This window comes from Cucumis melo, chromosome 9, assembly GCF_025177605.1.
Source record: "Cucumis melo cultivar AY chromosome 9, USDA_Cmelo_AY_1.0, whole genome shotgun sequence".
Classification (NCBI taxonomy): domain Eukaryota; kingdom Viridiplantae; phylum Streptophyta; class Magnoliopsida; order Cucurbitales; family Cucurbitaceae; genus Cucumis; species Cucumis melo.
In genome coordinates, this window is record NC_066865.1 from 15901478 (window position 1) to 15913381 (window position 11904).

At 31.7% G+C, this 11904-nt stretch overlaps 1 protein-coding gene across 1 annotated transcript; it reads right to left on the reverse strand.

Moving 5' to 3' along the window:
* Positions 1-356: 356 nt before the first annotated feature.
* Positions 357-8168, reverse strand: LOC103501361 (glutamate decarboxylase 1). Its single transcript, XM_008464930.3, has 7 exons — positions 7882-8168; positions 7536-7740; positions 2979-3179; positions 2114-2328; positions 1767-2020; positions 1622-1674; positions 357-1088 (listed from the first exon to the last, which is right to left on the reverse strand). The coding sequence occupies exons 1-7, from the start codon at positions 7965-7967 to the stop codon at positions 603-605; spliced, it is 1500 nt and encodes a 499-aa protein (XP_008463152.1). The 5' UTR covers positions 7968-8168; the 3' UTR covers positions 357-602.
* Between the last annotated feature and the right edge of the window lie 3736 nt (positions 8169-11904).

Genomic DNA, 11904 nt, shown 5'->3' on the forward strand with positions numbered 1-11904 from the left:
TCAACTCAATTCTAAATTAACTGAGTTAGAAACTATCTTGGTAACTCGATTCAATTCAAACTAATCGAAACTTGAGAAGATTTTGAGGAACAATATTTTTCTAATTATTAGAGATAGGAAAAAAGAGATATTTTTCAAGAAATATGATAGAAATAGAGACAATTGTTCCCTTAACTACGACAATAAAAGGGAAAAAACTAGTTTTCAATCACTAGTATAAATATTTAACTTTTAGCATTCAAATTTTGTTGATATTGAAACACTATACTTTCTATAATATAACTTAAATTTTGTAAGGGTATAAAAATGAAATCAGAAATAAATATTAAAATGAAATGACAGTTGGAACACATGGGTGAGCAACAATTAGGCTGGTATTGTTCAAAATATTAGTTAAACTTGGAAAACAAGGATGACAAGTTTGCACTTGAATTGTAATGTGAAGGTATTCAACTTTAACCATGAAAAATACACAAAAAAAGAACTCTAAACAAACAAACAAACAAACAGACAGACACTCTCATTCCCAAATACAATCTTCATCCATTCGCAATTGACACATACATATATCAATAGTAGATATAATCCTTTCCTTTCCATCTCTAACAAACTCCATTCGTCTTCTTCTTTTCCATCACAAACTTCCTCCAAGCAGTTGTGATCTCCCTCTGTGTCTCAAGAGCACTCTTCTTCGCCACCACAACATTGTTCTTCTGCGTCTCTTCTCCAGCCACCGTTGTCTTCATATCAGCCTTCGATGGGAGGCTATCGAGTTCGTGCAATGTTTTCTCAATATCATTCACAAGACGCTCAGCAAGCGTGCGAGAAAAATCTTCTCGGATCACGACTCTAAGGACAGTTATGTGTTGTGCATCCGGAGGCATGGTGTAAGCTGGTACAATCCACCCGAATCTCCTCAGCATTTCTGATACCTCAAACTCCGTATGGCGTGTGTTGTCTTTCAAGGAGAAGGCCACAAGTGGAACTCCATTGTCCTTCGACACGATGTTGAACCGCCCTGTTCTCTCGAGTCCTTCCTTTAGGACAATCATGTTTTCTCTGCAGTTTTCCATCACGTTTTGGTATCCCTGGTGAACAAAAATGGTTTTACTATGTTAGATTAAATGGTGATTCTGTTTCTCTTGATGAAGTTCTGCTTTCAAATCACCACATTGGTTGTAGGATCCTATTTTGGTCTATAAATGTTTAAGACTATTCCGTCAAGTTTTCAAGTATGTATGGTTCTGGTACATGTTTGGGTTACAAACGGTGAGTGAGAGTGAGGCTCGAGTGTGTGAAGAATTTTGTGGGATTTTCTTAATAATTTGAAATGCTAGGTTATCTTGTTACTTTTCTTATGATATTATATATTTTGAATGTTTTTCAATTTTCTGTGTATAAGAGTATTCGGCGGTGTTCTATTTGTCTCATCAAACGGACATGAAACTAATATACATGTAGTAGGTCATAACTGTCATGTTACCGGATGTCCTTCATATGCTAAGGATGACCAACGTAAAGTTCAGGAGCTAAAACGTATTATTTAAAAAAACACAAAGCATTAATACGAATTCAATAGTTAAACAAATAAATAAAAAGATTGTTTACAGGAGAATCTCACCTCATAACCCAAACGGATCAATTGGTAATACTGAGCAATGACTTGACTAGATCCTACAGTTAAAAACACAACTTCAGCTTCAAAATCATCAAGCAAAACAAAAATTAGGCTCTAATGAGCATAGATTAAGGTATATATTATATACCTTTGGAGAAATTGAGGGTGAAAGTGGGTTGGTCAGCTCCAAGATAGTTGATATGAAAGATAAGTTCTTCAGGCAAATCTTCTTTGTTCCTCCAGATAACCCAACCAATTCCAGCATACACAAGCCCATACTTATGGCCACTCACATTAATACTCTTTACAAGTGGCAACCTAAAGTCCCATTCTAGCTCAGGGTAAATGAATGGAGCAATAAACCCTCCACTCGCAGCATCAACATGAATAGGAGTATCCCATCTGTTTAAAATTTATGCTCAATTTCAGATTTGATTTCATTTGAACATCCCATTTAAAAAGAAAAAGAGCAGAGATGGAGAGAAGAAATTGTACCCAGTTTCTTTGTTCTTCTCGACTAAGAGATCGTTTAAGAGTTTTACATCTTCGAATTCTCCATTGAGAGTGGAACCCAAGATGGCTGCAACACAGATTGTGTTCTCATCAACCATCTCTACAGCTTTCTCTGGATCCATCACATAGTAACCTTCCCTCAATTTCACCTCCTTGAGTTCTACTTCGAAGTATCTTGCAAATTTCTCCCAGCATACCTTCATATTTAATTTTTTTGTTTAGGACAGCAATATGTTAGCAAATCATTGCTGATTATGCATAAAACAAAGGGTTAACTGTTGGCATATAGGCTTCAGATGTTTAGAAATATCCTCTCTAAGATGGGTTTTAAGTCCCTGATCAAAATTTAGAGCTTGTTTGCTAATATTTCAATAGCTTATTTCTTTGTTTTAAAATAAAATCTAAGATTTTCATGGTTGATTAGTCGTTTATTGTTTCTGCTTCTCTGAATCTTTAAATTAAAATGGTAAAAATTTTACTTGGAAATAAGTTTTTAAAATAAAATTTGATAAAGATTCGTGTTACATCTACGTTTATGCATTTTAGAAGTAAAAGGTCTTCAAATAATAATAATTTAGAAAAAAGAAACCATTGCCAAACAATTCTATTTTTCAAAAACCGAAAACAAGACACGTTGTTATTGACAGAAAACATATATCTTTTTGGGTTAGTCTAGGGTGGACAGAACTTATTAGAGGAGGTAATTCAAAGAATTGGAGCTCTGTAGTACAAAGTTTTTTTTTTTTTAAAACAAAAAAATGAAGAAAAAAAGAGAGAAAAAAAAAAAAGCAACGTTGTTATTTAGAGGATGAATTAGTGAATTGAATGTTAATGATTAAATACAAACCTGGACATTAGCACCAGTGACAATGTTGGGCTTGTCATAGGGCTTGCCTTCAGCCTTCCTTCTGTTCTGCCATTTTCTCTTGAAAGCCAAACCAGCCAACATTATGGCCTCTGACGATCCCACTGTTCCAACTCCCACTGCCGTTTCAGAATCACCCAATGGGGCATTGAACAAATGTGCTATCATATTCACACATCGGTTCTGCATTTTACATTTAACACAACACAAATAGTTACAATATTAATTATTACTAATCTTACTCCTAAAACTCATCATTTGTAATCACATAGAAAAAACTACTTTCAATCCTTGGACTTATTTAGTATAGGTTATACAGGAATATGGACATAAAAGTTCAAGCAAGAAAATGTCACAAAATCATAAGTAAACATTTTAACTTGGTTAAAATATAAAATGTCTACATCCATTTAAGTGATAATAAAATTTATGATATTTCTTTATTGAAGTAAATATAAGAATATTGAAAAAGGAGGTGGTTGAAAGCAAATACTCAAAATACATTTTAAGAAGATAATAGAATAGATAATAAGATGGTTCATTTGACCATAATCTAGATGAAATGACTTTTAAATTGCTCAAAACATATATTTTTAAGTATTTAGTAAGTTAATTCAAATGAATCAAAAAAGAAATGGCATAGTTACAATACAGTTGATTTAGAAGTTTTTTTTTCCCTCTAAAAATCATTTTTCAATATTGCATTTGTTTTTAAAGATACTTTTACTTTTTCAAAAGTTAGCAAACAACAAAACTACAGATAGTATGATAGTGATTTACAACCGAAATTGAAACTTGAATACGACCTGTTTACGTCACAGGTAGGTACACATTTTCATTTAAAATTTTAACAAATATCTCTTTCAAATGGTTAAAGAAGTATTATTTAGATAAGGTATGAAATATGTTTTTTTTTTTTGAAACAAAAGAAAAAGTATATAGATTATTATTTTTTTAATTTCTTTTATTTTCCTATATGTGATAGAGGGTTTTCATTTTTTTTAAGGTTATATTTTAATCTATAAATCAGTTCCCCACACAGGCATTGCACTTGAGAACCGGAAAAAAAAAAGATTTAAAGGAGGAAAGAAAAATCCTTATCATTTAAAAAAAAAAAAATTGAGAAGGGAAATGTCAAAATTGTTCAATGAAAAGAAAAAACATTACTTAGTTCCCTCACCACTAAACATTTATATTTTAATTTCATAAAGTAAAAGAAAAGTAAAACAGTAATAATAAAGAAAAGAAAAAAGAATATGATGAAAGGGAAAACAGAAAAAGAAAATAGGGGTGTGTAGTGGTGTGTAATGGGTCATGGTTGATGGGATTAGTTAGGTAAGGTCAAAAGTTGGATATACAATATATTATCCATCCTTCCATTTTAAAGGTTTCTTTTAAATTAAAGAGAAAATTTACGGTTTTTACTTTTTTAAAATGTTAATTATAAGGACAAGATTGTAATTTTGGATTCCCTCAGAAGTCAGAAGGAGTATAGGAAAAGAGAGACAATGGGTTGGAATTCCATACTTCACTTAAATCTCGGCAATTATTGAGGAGAGCCTAAACACTTCACAAACTTCACAACTCATTGGTTAAACTTCAAACCTATAAATTATTACATACCACAATATGCTTAAACTCAAAATTCTAGTTATGCCCTTCATTTTTCTTACACACGCTTCTTCTTCTTCTTCTTCTTTTTTAAATATGAGAAATACTCTTTTTTAAAAAGTATTTATCATGATTTTTATCTTTTCTAACCGAGCAATTAAAATTTTATTAAAAAAAATCATAATGTTTTGAAAGTTTTTCTTTTTTAAAAACAAAGTTTTTAAAACTTACATTGATTTTTGAAAAATTCATATAAAATTAAATAACAAAACAAAGAAATCAATAGATATAAGCCATGTTTATAAATTAGAAACCTAAAAATCAAACTAGTTATTTGCTATTTATTTTCATGAACAACTCTGTTTCTTTTTTAAAACTAAATTATAAATTTAGTATTTAAAATTTGAAAAAAGAAAAAAAAAAGGGTTAAAATGTAACTCGTAAAAAGTTAAAATATAATCTTTATAATTATATACAATAAATATCGTTTATTGTTTGATAAAAATCCCAGACATTAGAGAAACTATTTATGAAGCTTATTAAATTGTAGGTATTACTATTGGTTTTAAATTAGGAATTATAAAGATTAAATTGGGGCGATAATTACCCTTTAATTTTATTTTTCAACTTGAGAATTACTTTTTAAAAACAGAATTGAAATGAGCTTAATATGTACTTTAAAATAAATATTGAAGAATATAATTTTTTTTTAAAAAAAAATTGGAAACCGCGTCTTGAGTTGAGAAGGGCCGACAAAGTGAATAGAAAAGAAAAGAAAATTACTTATTGAAACAAGAAATTAGACAAAGCAAACAATGGAATTGTGACGGAATGAGACGTGACGTGCAACGAGGAGTGCACGCTACTCCTTCACTACAATAGTGTGTGACACTTTATTTATTTATTTATTTTTCTTCTGTTTCCCAAAAATTTGTTTCATAATCTCACACTCATCTCTTTTTACTACTCTTCAATAACCCTCAGGTCAACTTTTTTTTTTTTTTTTTTAATCCACTCTATCAGTAAATATTATTTAAATATTATAATAATTACTTTTTTTTTATTACTAAACTAAATACTATTTTAAATCTTTATTAGTTACACTCAAACCTATTTCAAATTCTCTCATTTACAATAATTATTCCATTTACTATTTTTTTACCATTTCTATTATTTTATATTTATTATTTTTATTTTTTTACTATATTGTTTACTATAATGTTTAATATTTTTTTTATCAAATTAAAATAATTTACACCAATTTTTTTTTTAAAAATCTGTACATCATCCATAAGTTATTATATCAGTCTAAGATTATAATAATTCACTAATTATCTCAAATGATCAATGTCAGAAACTTGCATATCTAATATTCTTAATTAAATTTGTATGTTTTATGTTAATCAAACTATTTTGATAGTGGAAAAAAAATTAAAAACTTAATGTTTTGGATCGATTAGGATAGTTGGTCAATGGCTGAAGTTTAGGATAAAAAAAAATAAAAAAGTTTAACCATGGTGGATGAAAAGTATGTAATTAAAAGAGGTTGATAAGACATTGAAAATTTTAAGCATTTAATCGATAGAGGTTAAAAGGAAAAACAAACACCCCTTTTATTCGAAGAATTGTCATAAATAACAAGAAATTGAAACTAAAAACATGGTAAAAAAATCTTAAATGAGTTTTGCTATTTTGTAAATAGTTTTAATTTATATATTATATTTCAAAATACTCTTTATAATATTATAATTTTTCACGATGGAATTAAGTCAATCAAATGGTTCATTTTTTATGAAAAGAAAAGAAAAAAAAAACTTCGTAGTTATCTCAAGTTTTCCTTAAATTTTATCTATTTTCTAAATAACAAAATATCATAAGTAAGATTCTTAGAATTTTAAATTTAGTTTTAATTTAGGTCATAAATATCGAAACTTTAGAATTTTTCTATAGATATTTGAAATTTATTTCAATTTAGTAAGATTTACAATTTTATAACTTCAAATTTATTAAGAAGTATACTTTTTTTTTTGTTAGGAAAGGAGATTGACTTTTGGGTGTCGGAGACACTCATTCGTTATTATTAATTTATTGTTATTATTATATTTATTTATAGAAGACATGTCGCGGACAGCAGGATTCTATTTAAAAATAAAATTAATAATATTATTTTCTTAAATAAAATAAATAGTTACATCCAATCATTTCTCTTATTTTTCTTTAACCTCCCACCCATACATTCACATCAACTTAAAAAAATTTAATACATGTATGTCCACCTCAAAATTAATATTTTCAAGGAAACAATAACCCTAATTCTTTTATTTATTTATTTATTTATTTAAATAAACCAGTTTTCTATTGAAAATTATTTATTTCATTAACTTCTGCAAATTTATTCTAAGATAAATATTGTCCAGGTAAAACCTTCAGAATACAAATCATCCCTCCACTCCATATGGGGTTAAAAAAAATATATATATATATATATCTATAGTCTAAGACTTTTTTTTAAAAAATTAATCTGGTCAAAATATTGAATCTAAATTTAGAAACTAAATGACGTGTCATGAGCCAAACTATAACAAATCATATAAAAACACATTTAACTTCTTAATTGAACAGAAAAGAAAAAAAAAAGAAAAACTCAAATTTCCAATATTTAAATTGATTGATTATAAAACTATTATTTTACAAACATTTAATTGGATATCTTTTTTTGACAAAAAACAAAGCCATTTATAAAAATCCAACTACAATTATTTTTCATAATTATTTAATATGGACCCAAAATTTCCGCCAGGATCGAACGCTGGAATTCGCAATTGAGGAGAATATCCAAAGGAAAAAAGCGTCGACGGAGAGAAACGAAAAATCGATGGAATTAAATGCTTTGATCAAAGGTAAGAAGAGAGAGATAAAGAAACGTACCTGAAGCTCTGTGGTGACAGGATATTCATCCATATCAACGTAATTCTTGTTGATGGCAGACATGATGAGTTTATCACACTCAGGCTCCATCCAGGTAGTAACAAAGGACGCCAAATTTAACCTAGGGTTTCCATCGAGCATGAGTTCATCATTAATGATCTGAAACGCAGCCTCCTTGGGGATCGAATTTTCCGGCATTTTGAATCTAACAACAAAATTACAGAAAAGAACATTGGATCCAGAAACAGAATGAATCACAGGAAAAGGATTATTAAGTAAAATGAAGATCTAGAAAGGAAAAGGATGAAGGGATCTAAGAGTGATGGGGGGATGAAAGAAATATTACCTTGGGAGAGAGGTTCGGACATATCTGGAAGCGAAGGTGGAATGGACGGAGACATCGGTCTGAGAAGCGGTTTTGGAGAGAACCATGGCGGATGGAGATGGAAGAAATAGTAAGTTGAAGAAGAGAGAAGAATGAAGATGAATGGAGATGAATGAAGAAGAAGAAGAAGAGAGGGGGGGAATAAATAGATAATTGGTCAGCTTTGGAAGGCTGAAACCTTACAAAATGGAAATTCCTGTTTACTTCCTCCTTGTAGGAGTGGCAATTTGTGTGTGGTCCCTTTTTCTTTTTTATTTTATTTTTATTTTTTTATCTGTCCTTTTCTTTTCATTTTTTTTTTAAATTTAAAAACAATTTCTAAAAATCAGAATGGTAATTATCAGTCTCATCCCTCCATTTTCATTGTTTTCAATTTTCAATTTATTTTAATTGGTTTTTGAACTTTTTATATGTATATTTTTTCCAAAATTACAACATTATTTGGAAAAATTTTAGGTCTCATTACAAAGCTCATGTGCCCCTTCATAGATACGCCCTCTCTTATGACATACAAAATTTATATATAAAAAACCCTAAATTTTTAAGATAGAAATGTGTCAATAACCTCAAATATAAAATTAAAAAAAAATGTTCATTCAATTATAGATATAAATTTGAAAGTTATAATTTAGTTTTCTTAAAAAAAAAAAAAAGAAAAAAGCAAAAATCGACAAAAGCTTAACTCAAAATTGATAAATGTATATACTTGAGGAGTCTGAGTTCAAGGGAAAACACAAACTTTTCATTCTTGAAGCCGCTATGACTCGGATTGATTGACCTGATAGGTTGTAGAAGAAAGTAGCTCGAGCAGAAGAGAGAGGAGCTCAGCAAGACCTGATAGGATGCAACTTGACCAAGTAGGATTATTCGGTATGAGAATGCATTGGTAGTTTTGTTAGAGACTGAAAGCTAGAAAAGAAGACGAATGAATCTCGTCACTCTGATTCTAAATAGGGGAAATACTGGTGAAGAAAGAAGTACGAAGAATTTCAGTGTCTCTAAGACTAGGATTTCCCTAAGGAAAGGGGAGATTTGAAATAAAGCAAGGAGATCAAAGAGGAGCGAGATAGACAAACCAAGGGTCGGCATAGAGAATTGCTACGTAGGCTCGTCCTAGGTGGACGACCAAGCTCGCTTGAGCCTTTCTTCATTCGTATCCCCTCTTCTTGCTTCTTCCCTTTTCCATTTTAGTCTATCCTCTAGAAAGTACTAGAATGGATTGTAGTACGATGAAGCTTAACTCTTTCTCTGGGATTGGCTTTGGGCCTTTCTAGAAGATCAATAACCCATAGGTATCCTGAGTCAAACTTATTGACTTTGAGACTTAGAAGTCCTAGTTTCGACAGACGAATAGCTCTTCAACATCCCTTCTACCCCTTGAACATTAAAAAAGGGAGGGGGGGGGGGTGAGTCGGATTATGACTTTTATAAGTCACTCAAGAAGACTAAGAAGTATTGACGGAAAATGGGATAGGTTAGTAGCTAACTCTTTCCTTTCCTTTCCTTTCTATTCCATAATCAGAGTAATTTGTCTCCACTGGAAAGATGTGAAACGACCTTAAGCTTCACACTTTTCATGAGACCTAGTTTAGTCTAGTGTAGGAGATGAGTGAAGTGCTTTTATCACTATATAAATAGAGTCAGTTTCGGAATAGAAAAAATATGGTTGCAGACAAAAGGTAAGATGAAGTTGAATCTGAAAAGGTATGAATTAATATGCGAGACTGTAAGAAGATGAGGGAAGTCTACATAATCAAACTGCGATTTCATTCTTGTATTATCTTCTTATTTGTTTAGAGGTGTGAAGCGAAAGTCATGCAAGATGGGTGAGACCAAGGGGAGAGGATACTTCATCTCTTCTTCCATTAGATTTGTAGGGGGAATCATCATTCTCACTCCAGAGGAACTATTGTAGCAGGTTCAAATCCTGTAATTTGTATTAAAACGAGAAAACAAAGAGGTTTTCTATTGGCAGCAATCTTACATATAAAATATCTTCTCAAATTAATTATATGCTATATTTGGAATTTCTTTTATGATGATCCTCCCAAATTCTACTCTTGTTAGTTTCTTTTCTATGTGTGGATTTTTTAGTACATACGTTTTGTTTTGTTATTTTCTTTCATTTTGTTCTTTTAGGAATTTAAACTATATACATCTGTTAATATATTTTGATACTTATTATGGGTGATTTTTGGGCTAAAGGGTAAAACTGGATAACGAACAAGAGGAAGCTACCGAGCCAGAAAGAATAGTAGTAAATAGACAAGCAACTAAGCCGAGAAGCTAAAATAACCTTAAGAAAAATGGCTAGTTGGCTTTAAGCAAAAGTAGCTTGATTGACTTCGGCCTTGACCAACCTTCTTTCTTTGGTGAAGGAAGTGTGTATTAGAGTCTATTTGGATCATAAAAAGAAGACCATTTAATTTGGATCAAAAGCCTAAACTAGCGTCCTTGCTTTAGGCCTTGGGCAAGAATGAGCCTAGGGTCGACCTTCTCAGTATAAAGAGTATTATGTCCAAATTGGGCCTTGAGAAGTGGATGGTTTGTGTCAAAAACCTAAAACAACCTCTTTGACGTCGACCAAGGATGAGGGCAATACTAAGCCTTAAAATTTGATGAACAAGGCATGTCAAAGGTATGCTATAGTGCATTTAGCATGCTTAAGAGGTAACCAAACTTCTCTTGGATTTCCTAACTTAGACTTGAGATTATCAATGTCAAACATAAGAATTAATATATTTTGATGCAATCAAACGTTATCTTTAACCGGATAATTATAAAAGTTGTACTCGAATACGTCATGAATTATGTAGTTGACAATGATTAATCTAGATGGAATTTATCCCTCTTGTTATGGAGAGATATCTCTGGGTTCCTCGATTAAGTGTGAATGTAAAAATGCATGGTCGTGCTATAAATGAATTAATAAAGGTATTAATCTCATTTATTATTTCAGTATGCTTATTGATCGAGAAAGCAATTGAATTAGAGAAGGTGACTTTGTTCATACATTATATTCAATTATAGATATCGCGTGATAAAAGGATTAAAACAATAATTATATTAGGTTTTGTTGGATCCCCAACTTAATTTAATATGGGTAGTAGGGGTGAGCATGGTGGGCCGAAAAACCGAAACGAACGATCGAAACCGAACGAACCGATGTCGGGCGGGCGGGAAATAGTATGGGCGGTCGGGTTTCGGGTTTTATATTTTGAAAACCGAGTTGAAATGGTCGGTTCAAGCTATGAGGTCGGTCGGTCTGGTAAACCGATCGAACCGACTCCCTCTTTAAATAAAAAATATATATTATATAATTTTGTAAATTTAGGTTTCTTTCTTCATCAGTTCCTCGCGGCTCACGCTCGAAGTCGAAGTCCAGACCCATTCCACATCCACACGCACAGATCATCTTTCATTTTCTCCCTCAGTTGGCCGTCGCAATCGCTGCTGTCGGTGACTCCTTTCCCCCTCAGTCGTTCGTCGTCACGCACAGATCTGTCTTTTTCCTCAGCTGTTTACCGTCAATCGCACGCCTAACCCGTTCGCCATCAGCCGCAGTGCTGCACGTCCAACCCGTTCGCCATCAGTCGTAGTCTGCACGCCCAACCCGACACTCGTTCGCTCAGCCGCACGCCCAACCCGTTGTGTTAGGTATTTTTTTTCTTTTCTTTCTGAATATATGTGTATACGAAAATGTAAAGAGAAATTTCCTTTTCTCATTTCTCTAAAGTTTGCAATCTATCGATTAACTGAGCAAGGTTGTAATGTTTTTTGCACAGCTCTTTACTTCACCATTGTGGCCGCTGTAGCTGCATTTGTTGGACAGCACGTCATCAGAAAACTGATCAACTTGATTGGAAGAGCATCTTTAATTATCTTCATTTTGTCCTTCTCGATATTCGTCAGTGCACTTGTAACGACCCAACTTTCCGGACTAAGCTTAGGTCACTACCAAATACCAAAACTCGACCATTCAAC